The 21,529-nt window shown below is 43.5% G+C and overlaps 1 protein-coding gene across 2 annotated transcripts in view; it reads right to left on the reverse strand.

Moving 5' to 3' along the window:
* Positions 1-544: 544 nt before the first annotated feature.
* LOC116708819 (otoferlin) overlaps positions 545-21,529 on the reverse strand; it is a 37,319-nt gene continuing 16,334 nt past the window's right edge. Inside the window, exons 14-42 of one of the 2 annotated variants that reach the window (XM_032546863.1) lie at positions 12,743-12,863; positions 12,525-12,625; positions 12,340-12,430; positions 12,150-12,266; positions 11,900-12,052; positions 11,578-11,767; positions 10,744-10,868; positions 10,524-10,655; positions 8,670-8,831; positions 8,468-8,587; positions 8,216-8,377; positions 7,909-8,071; positions 6,563-6,636; positions 6,392-6,418; positions 6,167-6,298; positions 5,965-6,037; positions 5,015-5,124; positions 4,770-4,907; positions 4,542-4,673; positions 4,284-4,411; positions 4,012-4,182; positions 3,696-3,856; positions 3,170-3,312; positions 3,004-3,092; positions 2,810-2,908; positions 2,465-2,706; positions 2,180-2,361; positions 1,280-1,380; positions 545-1,169 (exon numbers count right to left, since the gene is read on the reverse strand). In XM_032546863.1, the coding sequence (XP_032402754.1) occupies positions 989-1,169; positions 1,280-1,380; positions 2,180-2,361; positions 2,465-2,706; positions 2,810-2,908; positions 3,004-3,092; positions 3,170-3,312; positions 3,696-3,856; positions 4,012-4,182; positions 4,284-4,411; positions 4,542-4,673; positions 4,770-4,907; positions 5,015-5,124; positions 5,965-6,037; positions 6,167-6,298; positions 6,392-6,418; positions 6,563-6,636; positions 7,909-8,071; positions 8,216-8,377; positions 8,468-8,587; positions 8,670-8,831; positions 10,524-10,655; positions 10,744-10,868; positions 11,578-11,767; positions 11,900-12,052; positions 12,150-12,266; positions 12,340-12,430; positions 12,525-12,625; positions 12,743-12,863 (3,820 nt within the window). In that variant the 3' untranslated portion in view covers positions 545-988. Of the gene's footprint in view, positions 1,170-1,279; positions 1,381-2,179; positions 2,362-2,464; positions 2,707-2,809; positions 2,909-3,003; positions 3,093-3,169; positions 3,313-3,695; positions 3,857-4,011; positions 4,183-4,283; positions 4,412-4,541; positions 4,674-4,769; positions 4,908-5,014; positions 5,125-5,964; positions 6,038-6,166; positions 6,299-6,391; positions 6,419-6,562; positions 6,637-7,908; positions 8,072-8,215; positions 8,378-8,467; positions 8,588-8,669; positions 8,832-10,520; positions 10,656-10,743; positions 10,869-11,577; positions 11,768-11,899; positions 12,053-12,149; positions 12,267-12,339; positions 12,431-12,524; positions 12,626-12,742; positions 12,864-21,529 lie in introns of both variants that reach the window. The other variant, XM_032546862.1, reaches the window with a different exon arrangement.

Here is a 21,529-nt window from a genome sequence, read left to right on the forward strand (position 1 = left end):
AAATATAATTATGGTGTCATTTCCATTTAGAGCCAGCAGATGGCAGCAAATTACAAACAACAAACTACTAACATCCTCTCCATAGAGCTTGTGCGATACGTTTTCTGTCTTGATATCACAAGAAATCACTCTTGTATATTTGTTTTTTACTGTTAAAGACAAAACCGTCCAAGCCACTAAACACAATACATTGAAACTGGAGAGTGACAGACAGACTTAGGATTCTCATAATGAGACATGTAAAAACTAAAAATCGTTCCCATTGTTTTCCTGCTTTGAAATATTTAATTATGAAATATTTTGCTTTTTATTTCTTACCTTATCTTAGCAAAATTATGCTTTCGATTCCACTTGAACAATATGTTCCCCTTCGTGCGTGTCTGTCACTCAGCATCAAAATAAAAAGCAATGAATGCTTGTAACAACATTCATTGCATGAATCTTTTTTGACAAAACATGCAAAACTCCAACAGAGGTCAACACTTTCGAAAGGAACCTTACACACCACATGTTTGCACATTTGAATGACACGATTAGAGGAAACCCGAGGTGCCCAGAGGGAATTTTATTCACAAATTCAATACGTCATACAGAAAAGCGGAAGCGTAAAATTCAGAAAATCTGAACCACAAGCAAACCATGTGCAATAGCCTCACTTAATTCCAAATTAAATTGCAATCTGATCTGTTATAATCGAACGCGAACAAATAAACATTTCCAAGAAGCAAAACAAACAAACAAAAACTTGCCTACATATCAGAACAACAGTAGCAAAATGAGATTTTTACACAATAATAACAACCAACTCATACACTCAAGCCAACATTAGATTATTTTCGTTGTTATGTTGCTGTTGGTAGAACATCAATTATTTTGTTTTGGAAAAAAGTTGGAGAAAAAAAAACAACAAAAAAACCCAGCAGAAGCTATTGTGTTATAGCCCACCATTTGGGGTGGAAAAAAAAAAAAAAGTGATCCGGTTTTGCTCTCAAGCGCCCAGCATTTTCTTCACCATGTATCCGGGCATGTTGTAGAGGAAAAGGCCCAGGATGGCCAGCAGCAGGAGCGCCGTGACGATCTTGATGGTCAGCCACCTGTACTGGTCGCACACCAGGTGCTTCGCTGCTTTGAGCGGGATGAGGAACCAGAGGAGGGCAACATCTGGGCGGCTGTCGGAGCACAGAGAGGCGAACAACAAATCTGAGCAAAGCCGTTTCTTCTGCATGAACACGCAGAGCACAGACAAAGACACAAAGTGGGAGGAGCACATCTTTCATACTTGGGTTTCTCCAGAGGATCTGGCTCGTTGCGCCCGTCTCCAGCTGGGCTTTTCTCAGCTTCCTCCCCCGTGAGAAGGTGCAGCTCAGCTTCCACCTTACCCTAAACACACAAGAAGTTTCATTTTGCCAAGTTGGGTTACGCAGAACTTCCCAACAAGCACGACAAACTTTCCAAGTCGAGCTTTCAAGAACCGACTCGGGATACTTCTGCAACAAGTTTGAACTCGGCAGCACTGACGAAGCCTACAATGTCAGCCTGCTTTTCTTATTGGTTTGCAATAGTTGTCCTTTTGCGACCTTCAGCTGTTTCAGTATAAACACTTTGACCAAAAAGGAAGATCCTGCAACACAAACGTCATTGACCACAACAAAGCAAGTTTAACATCAACGTGGCTTTAGATGATGCTGATCAAAGAAGACCTTCTCGCTCCAAACTCACCACCTGCAGGCTTTACTGAAACTTCCTGCTGCCCAAAGCCAGGTGCTTTCTGAAAAAGCGCAACGTTCAGTTGGGATAAATGTTGAATTATTTGCAAGAAATATGTTTGGATGAGTCAAAGTTAGGCTTTCAAACCAAAGAACTACAACTGCAAAGATCTCTTGGATCTCAGTTTTATTTTTTTATAAATAAAAGTAAAAAAGACAAACAAAAGAAAAACATTGTGGTAGCTGCATCATGTTGAGAGTTTGGAAGTGAACTGGGTTAGCTAGCTGGTTGAAACTTCCAAGCAATTTTTCGTCCCAACAGGGAACTTCATGCCAAACACATCAAAACTTGTTTGGGGATGGCCCAAACCTCAAAACTAATACTTACTTAAACTGGAAATCTGATTCATATCTGATGTTGATATTTGTAGAAATGGAAAAGTCTTTTCGCCTGATCTGTGGCTGCCACCCACCGTGAGTTCAAACTCGTCGTCTTCTTCGTTCCTGGCGACAAACGGCCACCAGCCTTTGATCCTCTTCTGCTTGAAGATGGAGACCAGCGGCATCTCCGCTTCGTTTGTCACCATCTCTATGGTGCACTGCTTGGCCGTCTTTGCGCCGCGCGGGAAGCGGTTCAGGTCCAGCTCGATCGCACCTGTGGAGACATTTTGCTTTTAATGGACCCAAAGACAGTTTGGAAACAGCAAATCTATTAAGGAATTTAGTCAACAATCAAACTGATTCTGTTTTAAAAATACCCAGAAAATCATCGGCAGAGAAGTGATCGGCGTCCCACACTTGGAGGTTAAGTCGAGGCGGGATCTTGTACTCGGTCTCATCCCAGGCGAACATGGACTCCTTCTTGGAGATGACTATCTTCTCCTCGGCCACCAGGTAGTCGAAAGGGTAGATGAAGCGCCAGTTGAAGTTCCCCTCCCCGGTGATGGAGTGGTAGTGGACATCAGTGTCCTGCTTGTCCTCCTGCTGTCCCTTCAGCCATCTGCCGACGTAGAACGAGGGCAAACAGAAGAGAAGTAAAGTGGAGATTCGACCCTTCACATGGAAGCATTTCTGCTCGTCTAGGTGCTGGCGAAAAAGGTCACCCTCGCACAAAGATGTCACTAGATTTCTCGCCCGTGAAGATGTCGTCGTCCTCTAAAACCACCTCATCTGTGTTCCAGATGATGACCCTCAGTTCAAACCTGCACACAGAAATGTCGTTTAAAAACGAGCTTCGAAACTCATCAGGAGCGCTTCGGACGCGTCACGCCGGGCTCCTGAAAACTTCGATACGTACTTCTTCGGTTTCCGTGGTGAGATGTCAAGAGCGGGACCGGGCGCGGTCTTGTCCTTGGGGAACAGGTCCACCCACATCTCGATTCTTCCCTGCACACAGTTAGATGGATAATTAAAGTTTGCTTTCAGCAGCAGGAAGTCGACGTTGCGACGTTTTACCACCATACTTGTTCGATTCCCGGTTTGTCCGGATGGAGCAGCGGTCTGGTCTCTACGTGCTCTGGGACCAGTTTGCAGCCGGCTTTGGGAATCCCGTCCCAATGCCTCAACACAGTCAGAGCAAGGTGCTCGTCCGTCTGCTTCTTTAAGCCTGGCAAACATTGTCACTCGTTCACACTTTGCACAGGCACTACTGCCTCTTACGCTCCTCGCGTTTTTAGTGGGATTTTATGAGACAGAGCAAAAGAAAGCAGCACGTGTCTGTGAATTAGGAGGGAAAAGACGCGTTGTTCTCAAATAAATATCTGCAACAATAGCCCAAGCTCTGTCAAGCTCGAATGAAGGAAATTGAATATAAATACAGGCCAAACCTTTCACTTTAAGTGCTACTTTGTGTTGGTCCATCCGCTAAAATCCCAGTAAAGTTTGACCAAATATAGAAATTGACTATCTTTAAAATGTTTTTGCAAGCCCACTAAGAATCTTTTCAACATCAGATCAATGAAACGGTAGAAAGCAGTAGTTTAGAGATACCGTTTTCATCCTCGATCTCAGTCGGTGCCATGAAGACCCGGTTCTCCACCTTCACCCTTCCTCCGGGGCCGTAGTGTGGGCCGTCCAGTTTGCCGTCCTTACACAGCTTAGCCAGGACATGTGTGGGCTTCATGGGGTCTCGCCACACGTTGTAACCATGGCTGTACGGTAGACATGATAAAGTGAGTTTATGTGTAAATCTGTCGGCTAAAGTAAGAACTATTTAGTCTCCGAGATGCAAATCTGTGCCCTCGGTTTTTTTTTGGTTTTTTTTAAAAGTACATTTATTTTGCTTTTATGGGTTTTAGATTCTTACATGGCGTAGCTGCATGAAATCCCACACGTGGCTCTGTGTTTGCTGTAGAAGCGATTCTCCAGGTCGACCTTTGTTTCTCCAATCAGGTCATCGGTTCCCACCAGGTCCCAGTCATAAATTGACACCGTCAGAGTGGAATCCATGGGGAACGTGGCCTCCACGTCAAAGGACCTAAGACCACGAGGAAAACGCTTGTGTTCAGTACAAAAAACGCAGTAAGACGCTGTTGTTTGGACTCTGCTCAGAACTCCAGCCGGTTTTCCGTCACTTACTTGCCAAACAAAGGGTTCAGCTGTTTGGAAATGTAGTTCTCCTTGTCTTTGATCTCTGTTTTCCCCAGCTTGATTGCGATGTAGGGGTCAGCTTTCCCATTTATGTCCGCTGGATGCAGATCTGTCGCCTATAAAGAAACAGAAACGTCACGGCACTAAAAAAAAAAAACAACAAAAATCCTTGTAAATGCGACTCTGTTCTCCCTGACAGAGTAATCACGTCGTTATACGTTGAAGCTCCAGAGCACACGAGCTTACCCTGACGACATAAATGCGGACCAGGACGTTAACGGGGTCATTGTTAGGGATGTTCTGAAACATTCCTAAGTTGGAGTCGAAGCTCATGTCTCTGGGCAAATCATCCGACACTTTGTACATGCACAGCGAGCCCTGGCGGGGAACGGTTAAAGGAGAAGGAGTGGAACGTAGCAAAAACACAAATCGTCACTTATAAGGCCGTAAATGCGCATGTGGAGCACTCCTCACTTTGAACTTTCCGACGATCCTGTCCTCATCCGTCACATTTTGGTCGTCGTCGTCACCGCCCTTCCCTCTGAACAGGTAAAAGGTGTGGAGCCAGTCCTCAAAGTTGTCAAATTCACTTTCCAGTTCCTTTGGATACACCTTAGTTTGGGAGCAGGAAGCACAACGTTTACCTCTAACCTCGCAAAGATTACCCATCCACCTGGACGACGTTAGAAAAGATGACACCACGATTGTTCATCCTCCACCTTCAGCTCATCCAACTTTGGCTTTTTCTTTTCAAACGGATCCACAGCTGCCCTTTTCTTGTCCTTCTTTCCTTTTCCTCTCTTGGGGGCTTTCGCTGGAGCGTCGTCAGCTGTGATGTCAGAAAACCGTGCAGAGAGAGAGAGAGAGAGAGAGAAAGGATCATGAGAGAGGCTGGGAGTAATGGATCATTTCGGCCTAAAATTTAGCACCGTCAGCTTCCCATGCATGAAAAAAATATGTCATTGGATTAGACACCTCTGACTTAAAAACTTATATTTTTACCAGTTTATGTCAATCCAGAAATTTACATCTAAGATGTAAATTTGTTTTAGATCTTATTTTAAAGTAGAGCTGCACAATATGTCTATTTATAATATATTCATAACCCAATCATCATCATCGCAATATCGATGCAAAATCGATGCAATTTTCAGGTGGATGTAATATTTCATGTGTTCATACGATGCACGGCTAGAACATACTTGGTCAGAGTGTTGTATACATATCAGTACTTGAAATGTTCTACACGCCAACAGCAGGAGTATTTCTGACTAAGATCCTAGCACTCAGAGAGCGGTGGGAATATCGTTTAATTGTAAAGAGAAAAGTAAAGAGTCCATAAAATGAGGATCAATCATGATTGATAACGTTATCACAATTTCCAGCCGCATTGCGATCAAAGGTTTTCCTGAAATGATGCAGCTCTGTTGTAAACCGTCAAAAAAAAAAAAAAAAAGAAGAGATGACCCCAAGACGGATCCCTGCAGGACCCCAGAACTAACGCTTCTCTTCTCAGGGTCACCGTTTTCACTGAGCGTAGGACCGGTCAGATCGAAGTCATTTTTGACTGCGAATTAAACCATTGCACGGTAGTTAACCTACATAATTACTGAACTTTTAAGAGTCGAATGTCAGAATATTGAGATGTACGATTTTTTTTCCTCTTCACCTCCACCATGAGCGATGTCCATGTCTTCCTTTTCTTCTGAATCTGAGAGAGCTGCCTCCTGAGCCCTGAGAGCCTAAAACGGTAAGAAAGTGTTTCTTTACTCTAAAAAATAAAAGCAGAATACGCTGTACTTCACATTTATGTCTTCATAGGAGATAGGTTTCAAAAGTAGCTTAGCTACAAGAGCAAAACTGTTCCTTACCTCAGTTAAAGTTTCAATCGAGGCAAAATATTTGGACCACCAGTCCAACATGCTCTCATCAAGTTCCTCCTCTTCAGGTTCGTCCCCCTTCTTCCTCTTCTTCTTTTTCCCTTTCTCGTCTTTGTCGTCGTCCTTTTTTACGTTCAGTGCACATAATGGATATTGTCAGGTGTTGTAAGGACAACACAAATCGTCATTGAAAGAGGTCACTTGTGATATGCTCACCTCAACTTTGATCACAGCTTCAGAGCACTAGGGGGGAGAACAGCAAGTTTAACGTGTGTATTAAATCAATCAGGTTTGTTTGGATCAGCAACGTGGCAGTTCAAACGAAATGGAAGGAACATTTAACCTGGTTTAAGTCTTTCGAATCAAGGTTTCAGAGTTTGAACTTACAGAGTCCAGTTTGACCACGGTGTCCATCTTCTTGAAGGCAGGCTCGGTTTCCATGCTTACCACAATAATTTCCTCTGAAAGACAAACAGCGTACTACTGAGACCAGGTATTTGCAAATTGGATTAAACAAAAGACATATCAATATTTGTTGTCGTTTCCTGACATTAAAAATAAATATGTGATGATCGAAATTATTTATAAATGAAATGATATTGATTCATTTCTTTTAAAAACTTTGTTTGCGTTCATGTCCTGTGTTTTTGACAGAATTGCTGATTGAAACTCTACGCCTCGGGTGAAGCCTTTTAAATATCCTTTCACAATAGTTTTCTGTAATTTTGGCCAATTCCTCCTGACAGAAGGGAGCCAAGTTTGTGGCCAAGCTTTGCCTTCCTCGTTACTAGTCTTCAAACGTAGCTTTAATATTTCCATGCAATATTCTTTCCTTGTGCTAACACATATATTGTAGTCAGTATCACAACAGGATATCGTCTCTCCCTTCGTGGTTTGGATGTTTTCTCGTTTGACATAAGGCATTATGCCCAAATATGTTTATTTCAGTTTTGACAAACCACATGACATGCCTCCAAAAACGATGGACTTCGTCCCTTTTTTTTGCAAACTGTATTCTGTTGGTTTTGGACTAATGGTTTCTTCCCTGGCTTTTTACCTGCACAACCTGTCAGACTGTGGATGATGACGCTCTACGCCAGTTCCAGCCAGCGTCTTCTCAAGCGCTTTTGCTTATGTTCTTGTTCTTGTGTTGACAAACTCGTTTTGCACCGGCACACACATCTCTGAGGCGCAGAACTCGCTGGCTGGCTTTCCAGAGGCGTTCATACTTGCATATAATTGTTGAAGTAAATAATGGTGGCGCATTCAAACATCTGGAAATTGTTCCAACCCAATTTGCTGAGGTCCACAAGTGTCCTCCCAAAACCTCGACTGTTTTTATTTTCACGATATCATACAAGGAAACAGTGTGTTGAAAAAGTTGCCTCAATTTCACTCACAAGTTGTAAACTAACCTGGCGTGTGGCATATAGAAATTATTTAGGTAATCCTACATTTTTAATCTGATTTAATGGAGGAAACATATGTAATGGGCCTTTTTTAATATGGGTTATGTAGATATTGGTACAATAAACACACAGCAGTAGAAAGAACAGTAGAAAGAACATTTTGAGCCAACATTGTAGTTGGCTCAAAAATATACTCTGTGCATCTTAACAGCTGATTCACATCTACCTATAGGTTTGTAGTTGTGATGTGATAAAATGTGGTCAAAAAAAAGTTAAAGGGCTGTGAATATTTCTGACCGTGTGAGCCCTGTGTTTAGGTTATACCCGTAGTGGACCAGTTGTTGGCCTGCTTGTCTGATCCCCTGTAGATGAACTTGCGCAGGCTGGTGACGGCGTTGGAGCCGACCAAAGTGTAGCGACCAAACGCTCTGCAGTCCACCACGCGGATGTTCAGCGGAGGGTGAAGCAGCTCGTTCTCTGGCAAATCCTATCGCACACATTAAAAGATTCTCTGACTTGGTAAACCTAAAGGAACAGCAATCACACGCTGGGTCTTCAAACGTCCATGAATTAGTGTTCATTATTATTGTTGTTTCTCAGCCAAGGAAGTGTTTAGGAAATGACACAGTACCACTTCGAACCACTTGACAAGAGTGCTGAAGTTGGGGTTCTTTTTGTAGTTGGGGATGAGGGCCGACTGAACGCCCTTCCCTGCACACTCAATGTCCACACGAGGCCGATCCACCTGGGCCAGATTCACCCTCTTCAAGTCCCTCAAGCCCCAGAACAAAACCTTCAAAGAAGCAAAATGTACATGTTGTCGAACTTTCTACAAATGCATCAACAATCACTGAGGTTTTCTGAGTAAATCTGAAGCTCAGACCTCAATCCTGTACTTGCTGAGCACTGGCCTAATCCCCAGAGGCACCGGCAGGATTGGGCCGCGGTCCATATCTGTAGGCCCGTCTATGGGAGGAAGGTCCGCTTTTCCATTGGGGCCAATCTGAGAGACGACAGCGGTGTGAAGCCACAGGAAGGCTTATAAGTGGAAAGCCTTTTAAGTGAGAGAAATGCCTTCAATTAACCTGGAGAAGCTCAAAGGCTGCCAGCATTTCTCCAGCGGCACCGTTCCCACGGTAGATCTGATAATACTCCAGCTGGGGTGGGAAACGCGGCGGCCCATAGTGCTCATCCGCCATCTTGACCAAAGGCTTAGCAAACGTCCTGCCCATGAAGTCAGCTTTACCCTGAGAGCATAAAGTAGACGATTAAACATCAAATCTGCACTGGATATTTCAGTTAATAACTATTAGTGATGGCATTACTCAGTTTTTATTTTTTAAAATAAGCTAAAAAGTGTCAATATTCATGTTTTTGATCAACATTAAGAAACATGGCTTGAGGTGCACATGTTTCAAGATTTTAAATCTCTACAGATACAAGGAAAGGAAAAAATAATAACAACATCAAGATCCCCTTAAAAATAACCAGTAAACTGCAAAATAGATGTATCTGTGTAATGTCAAAGAACAGTTAAATAACCTCCTGATGCCTCTGAGAGCTGCGAAACTTCAATCTCTCTTGCAGTTAGTGGTTATAAAGAGTTAAAATACTTTGACGGCCACATACAAAAGCACAAAATTTCACTGAAAGGAATGCAACAGGGATAGGACGCTAGAGCAGGGTCCGTCTGTTTGTCCTTGTGGACCTATCTTATTCCTCTTGCATGCCTTTGAACAAAATCTACTCTGCACACTTTAAAGTTCTGCTACCGTACATCAAGGCAATCCACACTCTACTTATCCACAGGGTCATCCAAAACATTGGTGTTATTGTCAGGAGCAGATATAAAATTGTCAGTCAGAAAACATTTCCTCAGATTAGATTCACGTTAAGTTGACGTCAACAAACAAAAGACTGTATTATTAAAAGGCAGATTGTTGGATTATAAATAAGGATGTCCGGTTCAAAGGATTTTTAAATTAACTTCTGTGTGGCTAATTTTAACAAACATGACTTATTTTCCTGAGCAAGTCTTGGGAAACTGTTGGAAACAAAGTATATTATTTTGTTAATTTAGTGCTTACGGGTTTTAACAAAAGAAATTCTGAGCAAGTTTACTTCTTAAATAAACCTCTGCAGTGTAAGACATGGGATACATTGGCTTGTCGTGTGACTTGATTCGTGAGCTGTTCTTATGTGCCCAGATAGCTTTCAGTGTAACACGGAGAGCTATAACCTCAAGTCACTAACTTTTAGCAAATTACTAAATTTGTGAAAAAAGAAAACGGCTTTCTTTATAGTTTCGTCAAAACAAGTTTTACTGGAACATCTGTAAAATACGTTACAAGCCAAATCATCAACAAGTAACATCAAAACAGAGAAAAAGAACGATAACGTTAGCCTAGCACTACGGCAAATTGGTTAGCAACAAAATATTGTGAGCACGATCATGACGCAAATTCATGAGATTATTACTGAAAGTTGCTCCACATATCGAGTTACAAAGTTGTTCAGGTTCTAATTATGTGTTGACTTTTACGATTGTCTTGCTAAAACTTGGGATAATCTGGTAGTGTCGAAGAAACAGAGTGACCACATCATCTGAAATGCCATTGGTTTGTGAATAGCAGTAATGCTGATGAATGTTAAAGCTATTTAGCGATTTTAAAGCTACATTTGATTTTTAAGAGTGGCCATTTAGTCTATGAAGGACTGAACCGGGACTCGGATTCAGTAAAAGACTAAGCTTAAAGTAAACAAGTCGCCGCCGGGGAGAAAAATAGCGCAGATCAGGACATCCCTACTTATAATGTTGATACAAATTCACAATAAAACAGCTGCCGTGTCATTTGTTCTACTGAAAGGAAGCGCACTCGCTCCCGTGAATAAAAATGGAGAGCTTGTGACATCTCTGTGTGAAAACTATTCCTCACCACTGTGTCCTGATCGTACAGCTCAATGACAATAATGGGTGGATCGTCCCTCAGTTCATAGGCCTCTCCAAACAACTCCACGTTCTCAAACACCAGCAGCTGGTCCCATGTGGGGCAGAGGGTCTCAGCCAGCACCTGCAAGAAAGCGGCGTATTTGTTCCCTTCCAATGTTTTTTATTTTACCTTCATTTAAAAAAAAAAACAAATGGGTGGATGAACTCACTTCTGTGACTTGGCTTTGGGTTGAGAAGAAAACTCTTGCGAAGGGATCGGACAGACCTGTGCTGTCAGCAGCAAACAGGCTGCGAGCCTGGTACATATGGACCCTCAGCTGGAAGATTTGCTTCACTGCAGTGAAAACATTCAGCCTCTCATATGCAATGTAATTTGAAGACGCTTAAATTCAATATATGTCCTCGTAGACATCTGTTACCGGTATCAGTAATCAATATCCAATATCATTTCCTTAGTGCTTCGGAAAGTGCCACAATTTTCAACAATCAAGCAGAGCTACATAATACGGTCTGAGACTTACTAGACGCTTTCCAAATAATCTAATTTACTCTCCAAGAACCTTCACAGTCCCTACGTGAATAAACGTTTCAGAAACAGTCTCCTTTAACCCTAACCCCACCCCACACTACAGCCCAACTCTTGAAATTTATGACTAAGTTTCGCAAATAAAAACGATGCGCTACAAAAAAGTTTTTGGAAAATATATGGCTGATCTGAAACAAGTTCCAGAGAAAATTTGTCTGTAGATACCTTGTTCCAGTGAGTTACTGCTGGGTTTTGGGGAAAATGATCAGTAAGTTTCAGGAAAGCATGTGGCAAAGTAAACGTTTGATTTTCAGAAAAGATATAGGAACGTACCTGTTGAAAAGTTCCAGAAAGCACCCTGTAAGTTCTAGGAAAACCTTGTAGAGCACTTGAAAGTTTCAGAAAACTACCTCATAAGCTTCAGAAAGTGCTTTGTAGTACATTTTAAAAGTATCATTTAAAATTGCGTCAAAAGGAAGCGTGTGTGATGATATATGGCTCCAGTTGATGTTCTTACTCATGTAGGTGAGGCTGATGGGTGGTGAGGAAGGCATGCCGGGCCCCTTGGACAACTTGTTTTCCTCAAACCCGTTGGGCAGGCCGCTCAGGTAGTCTTTGCGCTGCCTGTTCAGGCCCAGCCACAGGTAAATCTCTAACTTGGACTGAACTGTCCAGCCAGCAGGTCCGAAACCTTTTTTACCAGGGATCTTAGGTAGAGAAAACATTATTTAGGGGTTTATTCATCTTCAGAACGCCATAAGCAAATTAAAAAAAACAAACATAAAATGAAAAATAACAAGAACATAATTGTAAGTGGATTGGTTTTCTTTTTAACTCACCCTGAGGAAAATTGTTTTGACCTTGCCACAATCTTTCCCCCTCTCCTCATCTATACCGGAGTACAGGATGTCTTTGGAAGGAACCCGGGCGTAAGCGATGCGCTTTCCGTTGCTTATCATCCAGATGAAAACATCAGGTACACTGTGCTGGGGCTGTAAAATTTTAATTACACCATGCGTAAGGAACATTATATGGTCTTGCAAGATTATGAATTTATTGTTAATTGACTCATTTGGCGATGGTCTTTACCTCGTCGGCTAGGAAGCGAAGCTTTGTGTGGAAGTTCTGAGCCAGCTTGAGCTTATCCCTGACTGTGCTCTTCTTCACTTGGGTCCTCATAGTCTTTGCTTGTTGACCAATGGCCTCCTAAAAACAGAGATCGTCTAGTGAAACAACGCAAACGCATTTTGTTCAGCAAACAGCGGGAAAGAAGACTTACCACTTCTGACAAGCAAAGCTTCAGTCTCTCCCTGTCCAGTTTGGTTCTGCCAGACTGATTGTGGTCCTTGTTTGCCAGAGCAATGAATTGACTGAAAGAACATGAGCTTGCTGAGCGTGAACATTTGAATTTGCTAAATCAGACGGGTTTATTTGGTTCAGTTTTGGTTTTGGAGGCGCACAGACCTGCATCCTTGGCTGAGTTCCTCGAGAACGCCTCTCAGCCTTCGTTCAGGATAGGTCTTCTCTGTTTTGATGATCTCCTGCACGTCGTTCAGTCCATCCTCCTGCAAAAAAAACAACAAAAAAAACACAGTTCAACATCAGATTCAACCATATTGGCAACTACGATTTACAACCAGTGATTGAGAATCTCTTTGCTATCATGGTAGCTGTCCACTTGCCAGTTTGTTCGCAATGTTGTCGATGATGTTGGAGTTGTACAGCCGTCTCCTCTGGTCCTGCCACCAACTTTTGATGTAAATGCATGGCTTCCTCTCAAAATAGGGCAGATGGAAATAGTTTCTGTGGATTAAAGCAAGAGCCATTGTTCCTCCAAAACTGCTGTTTCGAGATGGATTCACAAAATGCATAAATAGAAATGTGCAAAATGAACTTTTTTTTCACGTTTTCCACACAAAACCAGCAAACATCAACATATTTTATTTGGATTTTCTGTGGGAGACATCATGAAGTAGCATGTACATGTGAAGTGTAAGGTAATAGATGAATGGTTTTTAAATGCTTTTACTAATAAAAATGGGAAAAGTTAGGTCTCGTTAAGTTCAGGTCTCTGTGATGGTACCACCGCAGAGTTAAGATCAGATCCGATGCTGATTGCCTTCAGAAGTCATCTAATTAGTAAGCAGAATTTAATCGCAATATAAATACAGGTGGTCCGTGAAGGCCTCCGAGGTTTGATGCAGAACATTAGTGAACAACAACATCAGCAACTATTAGAACCAGTTAATGAAAGAGTGGTGAGAAGAAAGGCAGGCATCATTAAAAGAAGAAGTCCTGTTTGCAGTTTGTAGAAGTCACAAAAAAAAAAAAAAAAAATTCCCTTCTCACCCACCGCGGGTGGTTCTTATCCTCTGAGCTCGGGTCCTCTACCAGAGGCCTGGGAGCTTGAGGGTTCTGCGCAGTATCTTGGCTGTGCCAAGGATTGCACATTTCTGGACTGAGATGTCTGATGTTGTTCCTGGGATCTGTTGTAGCCATTGGTCCAGTTTGGGGGTGACTGCCCCGAGGGCCCCGATGACCACAGGCACCACTGTGGTCTTCACCTTCCAGGCCCTCTCCAGTTCCTCCCTGAGGCCCTGGTATTTCTCTAGTTTCTCGTGCTCCTTTTTCCTGATGTTGCAGTCGCTTGGTATTGCTACATCTATCACAACGGCTTTCCTCTGTTGTTTATCCACTACGACAATGTCTGGTTGGTTCGCCATTACCATTTTGTCTGTCTGGATCTGGAAGTCCCACAGGATCTTAGCTCTGGCGTTCTCCGCCACCTTTGGGGGTGTTTCCCACTTTGATCTCGGGGTTTCCAGTCCATATTCTGCACAGATGTTTCTGTACACTATGCCTGCAACTTGGTTATGTCGTTCCATGTACGCTTTCCCTGCCAGTATCTTGCACCCTGCTGTTATGTGCTGGACTGTCTCAGGGGCCTCCTTGCACAACCTACACCTTGGGTCTTGTCTGGTGTGGTATATCTGGGCCTCTATTGCTCTGGTGTTTAGGGCCTGTTCCTGGGCGGCCAGGATGAGGGCCTCTGTGCTGTCCTTGAGTCCAGCTTTTTCCAGCCATTGGTAGGATTTACTGATATCAGCCACTTGGGTTATTTGCTGGTGGTACATCCCATGTAGGGGCTTGTCCTGCCATGATGGTATCTCTGGCACCTCAACCTCCGTTCCCTGTTGTCTGAGATATTCACTGAGCACATTGTCTGTTGAGGCTTTGTCCCTGATGTATTTATGGATCTTAGTTGTTTCGTCCTGGACTGTGGTTCTCACGCTCACTAGTCCTCTGCCTCCTTCCTTGCGGCTCGTGTACAGTCTCAGGGTGCTGGATTTGGGATGGAATCCTCCATGCATTGTTAGTAGTTTTCTAGTCTTAATATCAGTGGCTTTTATCTCCTCCTTTGGCCAGCTAATTATTCCAGCAGGGTATCTGATTACTGGCAGGGCATAGCTGTTTATTGCGCGGATTTTGTTCTTGCCATTGAGCTGGCTTCTCAGGACTTGCCTTATTCGTTGGAGGTATTTAGCTGTGGCTCCTTTCCTTGTGACCTCATCGAGGTTGCCATTTGCTTGTGGTATACCTAGGTACTTGTAACTGTCCTCTATGTCTGCTATTGTTCCTTCTGGGAGTGAGACCCCTTCTGTGCGGATGACCTTCCCCCTCTTTGTGATCAGCCGACCACACTTCTCTAGTCCGAATGACATCCCAATGTCCGTGCTGTAGATCCTGGTGGTGTGGATCAGTGAGTCGATGTCTCGCTCACTCTTGGCATACAGCTTGATGTCATCCATGTAGAGAAGGTGGCTGATGTTGGCCCCATTTTTGAGTCGGTATCCGTAGCCAGTCTTGTTGATAATTTGGCTGAGGGGGTTCAGGCCTATGCAGAACAGTAGCGGGGACAGAGCATCTCCTTGGTATATGCCACATTTGATGGACACTTGTGCAAGTGGTTTGCAGTTGGCTTCAAGGGTGGTTTTCCACAGCTTCATCGAGTTTGCAATGAAGGCTCTCAGAGTCCTGTTGATGTTATACATCTCTAAGCATTCAATGATCCAAGTATGCGGCATTGAGTCATAGGCTTTCTTGTAATCAATCCAAGCCATGCACAGGTTGGTGTGTCGGGTTTTGCAGTCTCGGGCAACTGTGCGGTCTACGAGGAGTTGGTGTTTGGCTCCTCTGCTATTTACACCGATACCTTTCTGTGCCGTGCTCATGTGTTTATCCATGTGTTTGCTTATCTTGGCCGCTATGATGCCTGACATGAGCTTCCATGTTGTGGAGAGGCAGGTTATTGGTCGGTAGTTGGGTGGGACTGGACCCTTTGATGGATCCTTCTGGATTAGGATTGTCCGCCCTTCAGTTAACCATTCAGGGTGAGTCCCACTTTGTAGCAGCTGGTTCATTTGGTCTGCCAGTCGCTCATGGAGGGCAGTGAGTTTCTTTAGCCAGTAGGCATGGATCATGTCAGGCCCTGGTGCTGTCCAGTTTTTCATACCTGAGACTCTTTCTTGGACATCTGTCACAGTGATGGTTACCAAGGCTTGCTCAGGGAGGTTATTATGGTCCTCTCGTAGAGAGATCAACCACTGTGCATTGCTGTTGTGGGACGCCTCCCTTTCCCATATGCCTTTCCAGTATTGTTCAGTCTCCAGCCTTGGTGGGTCTACTCTGTTGTTATTACCCTGCCATTGAGAGTACACCTTAGCTGGTTGAGTGGAGAAGAGCCGGTTAATCCTTCTGGATTCATTCTCCCTTGTGTATCTCTTTAGGCGGCTGGCCAAGGCTTGGAGCCTCTGTTTGGCAGTTTCGAGTGCTTCAGGTATGGGCATCTGCCTGTACTTTCTGGGTACTGGTCTTTTCATTGTACCCTTGTGGAGCTCTGACAGTTGGCTCACTTCCCTCCTTGATACCTTGATTTTAGCCTCTAGCCGTCTTTTCCATGGTGGGTATTGGGTCTCATGGCTGCTCTTATAGCCAAGTGTCTCAAGGATCACTGATGCTGAGTTGTAGATCAGCTCATTGGTTTCTGTTATGGTGTTGGTAGGGATTGTTCTCAATGCTGCATTCACATTCTCAATGATCTCTGATGGTACTTCACTCAGCCGTTGTAATTGGCGCCGAGGAGGTCTGGTTGTCATTCGGGTCATGATTTTCTCTCTCAGGTCAGCAGCCGTCTCGTTCAGCTCTGATTCGCTCAATGGGGCCGTGTATCCCCTGACTGGGTGGGGACTTGTAGTTAAGTCCCCACAGTTCTGACATCCAGGTTCCTCCTTTTTGCCGTAGCATTTGTGTTGTATATCGTCAATCTCAAGTTGTGATAGCAGTTGCCGTTTGCGGATGTTGGAACACTGAGCTACTAGTTGTTTAGCGCTTAGTGTTGACTGGGGATGTCGAAGTAACCATTCCTCCTTCACCAGTCTTTGCATGTAACCTCTCTGATTAGGGTTACTTGAGTAGTAGCATTCCACTACATATATATATATATATATATATATATATATATATATATATATATATATATATATATATATGATATTCTGTGCAGAATATGGACTGGAATCCCGAGATCAAAGTGGGAAACACCCCCAAAGGTGGCGGAGAACGCCAGAGCTAAGATCTTGTGGGACTTCCAGATCCAGACAGACAAAATGGTAATGGCGAACCAACCAGACATTGTCGTAGTGGATAAACAACAGAGGAAAGCCGTTGTGGTAGATGTAGCAATACCAAGCGACTGCAACATCAGGAAAAAGGAGCACGAGAAACTAGAGAAATACCAGGGCCTCAGGGAGGAACTGGAGAGGGCCTGGAAGGTGAAGACCACAGTGGTGCCTGTGGTCATCGGGGCCCTCGGGGCAGTCACCCCCAAACTGGACCAATGGCTACAACAGATCCCAGGAACAACATCAGACATCTCAGTCCAAAAATGTGCAGTCCTTGGCACAGCCAAGATACTGCGCAGAACCCTTAAGCTCCCAGGCCTCTGGTAGAGGACCCGAGCTCAGAGGATAAGAACCACTCGCTGTGGGTGAGAAGGGAATTTTTTTTTTTTTTTATGATTACATGCTGCCTGATCATGTTAATGTTAGGGACTACTGACAGTAGTTATCAGTAATAATTTACCATGGTAGCTATGGTTAATTGCTATTATATGATCAGAAGTTCTTAGTTCAGAGTTTTGAGTTTGATTCCCTTTTGGAGATTTTCTGTGTGATTCTAAATTGCCCACAAGTGACTGAGAGTTTGGATTGTTGCAGCAGCAGCTGTACAGCTGGACGCACTGAGAGATTTTCCTTTAAATTAAAAAAAGAAAAGTTATTGTATTTCTATTATCCAACCCTGTTTACTATTAACAAAATTATGGAGAAGAAAAAGTTCTTTTGTCCCAAAACATCTTGTATGTAGCGCACGTCAGTGTGAGTCTGTGGGGGTCAAAGGGCACCCAAAGCCTAAATCTTATTGGTCAGTTTGCTTTTTCTGTGAGCTAAAAATGATGAGTGGAGTTTGAACCTCCCGTAGTTCTAAGATCCCGCCAATCCTCCTCTTTCCGTGGATCTCACTGCTTCGCTTCAATGTCTTTATTATTTAGCATCGTTTGTGTAAAAAACAAGAAAAAAAAGGGTGCGCTGCTTTAGTGGTTTAGTTTTGTGCCGACGTTGGAGAGGTGGTTGTGCTCCTGCAGGTCAGGTGCAGTGATAGTTTTGTACCTTCCAGTCTGTCAGACATTTTTTTTTCGACATCTGCTTGTGTCAGCCCGCAGGTGACCCGTCAGCTGTTCAGTTCACAAAATCACAAAAAAGCTAATAAACCGACAACCCGCCAGAACCGCGCACTGTAAAAAGCTCAGGCAGAACCTGAGGTTCAAATGATGAGTGGTTCAAACTCCAGTCATTCCCCACCTCACCAACTTAAAACTCTGAACTAAGAACGTCTGACCACAATATAGCAATTAACCATAGCTGTCCTTACTGATAACTATTGTGCATAGTCCCTAACATTAATATGATCAGGCAGCATGTAATCATATTTACTTAAATGAATTTTTGTTGTAAAGAAAATTTATGTCTGTATCAAACAAGTAGCCCTTCGTGTTACTCTGAACCTGTGAAGTAGCTCCCAGTCTCAAAAAGGTTGTGACCCCTGGTCTAAAAATAGCCAGACTTACCATGATTTTATGTAAAAAGAAATCAACTGTTAAGTACTATTTTTAAAAAAAAATGGTTTCCACTGGTATTTTAACCATTTTCTTTCTTTCCAACAAGAATCCAAACAAGTGTTTGTAGTTGGAAGTTCTCTTTTCCATGACATCATCTTCATTCCAAATTTCTAAAATCTTCAACTTTTCAAGGTTAGAAAATTTGCATCCCTAACCTTCTTGAAAACACTGACTTGCAAAGCAAGTCAGTCACTGCCTCCATGCATTGCATGGCAGGCACCTATTGTTCCACACCCAGTAGAACGTCTCTTTATTGGGGCCTAATATTAGCCTGCATTATCTTGTTATGTCAGGTTAAGGCACTGGCTTGCGCAGATAATGCCTATCTATTAGCTTTAGCCTTTGACCTAATGCTAATAGATAGGACTACAAAAACGCCATATCTCCAGTTCTAACTAACACTCAGTTAAAACAGAGGACTGAGCTGCCATTTAGAACTACTGGCTGTTTTGCCAGTAAATAACTCATTTAACCCAAACAACAATTCTATATGAAGCTTACTGAAAATTTCAAGATAAAAGCCTCAATATCCCTCTGAGGATAGTCACAGATTGACTTCCATGCATTTCTGAAAAATTTCTGAGCTCAGCGCACACCATCTTTCTCTCATCGCTGTTATTACTGTGAGTGAGGTAGAGAATATGAATCGTGGTACTATCGGAGACAACAAATAGCCCTCTCAGATGCTTCAAACGGTTTTCAAGTACGTATCACGGTTCGCGAACGGGAAGGAGTTGTTAGGACTGCTTTTTTCAGTCAAACTGGCTGACTCAAAGAAATAGAATTCTGTCAGCCCTGAGTGTCTGACAGACAGGCTTCATTACCATAGCAACAGAACAAAGAACAGGACAGAGCAGTGCAGCTGATTAGGACTACAAAAACGCATCACTGTAGTTCTAACTATGGCAGAACATGCAGGTTAGAACTACAACATGGCGGAACTGTCAGTTACTACAGAGGAGGACTGAGCTGGCCTTTAGAATTACTTGTGTTTTGGGCATTTTATAATTGATTTTACCCAACCATTGTTACACAGGGTTAGTGTTTCAATTTTAAATTAATCTTAATAAAAATGTCAAAATAAAAGCCTTGACAGTTTTTACATCAGGTAATTGCTCTTTCGGGCATTATATAACTGATTTCTTTTTTTTTAAATGTAAGTGATGGTCTATTTTGTACCGTTAGACTACACCACCTCGCCTTCTTTAGCTGGCTGCTCGTCCTGAAGCGGATGGATTATTTAAGTGTTAGAAATTCAAATTTTAGAGGGTGAGCCCCCCTCCCCCAATTAATTTGTACTATAATCTTTAAAAGAACACTCATGAATGTGAAGCGTAGCAATTATCAGAGGCAGAGCTGTGAATATTACAAGACACTAGAGTTTTGCCTGCTGCATTTATGTTTAATATATGCACTCTGTGACTCAATCAGAAACCAAAAGAGAGATCTGATTCACTTACAACAGTAGTTCTTTAGGGCAAGATGACGAATAAAAAAAATGTCTCAAGATAATTGGGGCCTGCCCATAGCAATGCATAAGGAGAGCAGTAACTGACTTGCGAAGGGACAAGGGAGCACTGGGACCACCAGGGGGCGATGAGGGAGGACTGGGAGACACGACATAAAAATGAATGACAGGAGTTTGAACCTCCCGTAGTTCTAAGAGCGGTCGTTTGGATCCCGGCAGAGCTTTTTACCGTGTGCGGTTCTGGTGGGTCGTCGGTTTATGAGCTTCTTTGATGTTTGCCGAACTAGTCCATAAATTTATGCAAAACTGTAAGCTTGAATACAATAACTTAAACTTACTACCTGTCTCTTGGTGTTTTATTCACACTTGGGCTCCTCAGCCCCCACACCCAACAGACTTCTTGTGGCTATGATGTTGAACTGTGATGTCACACATCCTGTTTGTGACATCACTGGTGACTGTCTTTGTATTCCCAGATCCCACAGAGAAATTCATTTGCAGTTAAAGGTTCGAACGACAAAGAAACAATGGCGGAGAAAGATTTCATATTAAGAAAGTTAGAGATTCTCCAGAATAACCAGATGAAGCTGAAAAGGGAAAACGAACAGCTTCAGAAAACAGAACAGCTTCTGAAGAGAAAACTAGAGAGACTGAACAGGACCAACGACCCAACAAATTGGCATGTAGAGAATAACCTACTCAGAAATTCGAATGAGTTTTATAAAAAACAAATTGTTAAAATTAATTTGGAATTGGACGAAAAAAGGACGACAATTAAAGAAATGCAAAGTGATTATTGCAACATGCAACAAGTAACAATAAAACTAGAACGGAAGCGGGCCACAGCAAAAATTGATGCAGAAAAATCTTTGAAAGAAAAGACTGAAAGACTGCTGTGGCTTACTAGGGAGAACGACGAATTGAATAAGGAGATTGTGTCTTTAAAAATCAAGATAGACAGAATGGAATCCAGGGTGGAAAAACACAAGATTGAGCCACAAATTCAGGAGGAAGAAACCCCAAAACTGAACGTATTCCAGAGAGTTGGGCTTGTTCTTCTTCACATGTATAATTCGGGACCGCTGGGGTACTGGGTGCCACCCTGGATTTTTTAATTAATGAAAAAAAGAGCAGAGAGGGGAGCTTGGGGGGTTGCTGGTACCAGAATGTTTGGGGATAGCGACAGCAGAGAGGGGAGCTTGGGGGGTTGCTGGTACCAGAATGTTTGGGGATAGCAACAGCAGAGAGGGGAGCTTGGGGGGTTGCTGGTACCAGGATGTTTGGGGATAGCGCCAGCAGAGAGGGGAGCTTGGGGGGTTGCTGGTACCAGGATGTTTGGGGATAGCGACAGCAGAGAGGGGAGCTTGGGGGGTTGCTGGTACCAGGATGTTTGGGGATAGCGCCAGCAGAGAGGGGAGCTTGGGGGGTTGCTGGTACCAGGATGTTTGGGGATAGCAACAGCAGAGAGGGGAGCTTGGGGGGTTGCTGGTACCAGGATGTTTGGGGATAGCGACAGCAGAGAGGGAAGCTTGGGGGGTTGCTGGTACCAGGATGTTTGGGGATAGCGACAGCAGAGAGGGGAGCTTGGGGGGTTGCTGGTACCAGGATGTTTGGGGATAGCGACAGCAGAGAGGGGAGCTTGGGGGGTTGCTGGTACCAGGATGTTTGGGGATAGCGACAGCAGAGAGGGGAGCTTGGGGGGTTGCTGGTACCAGGATGTTTGGGGATAGCGACAGCAGAGAGGGAAGCTTGGGGGGTTGCTGGTAC

This window comes from Xiphophorus hellerii, chromosome 19 (genome assembly GCF_003331165.1).
Source record: "Xiphophorus hellerii strain 12219 chromosome 19, Xiphophorus_hellerii-4.1, whole genome shotgun sequence".
In the NCBI taxonomy this organism is placed as follows: Eukaryota; Metazoa; Chordata; class Actinopteri; order Cyprinodontiformes; family Poeciliidae; genus Xiphophorus; species Xiphophorus hellerii.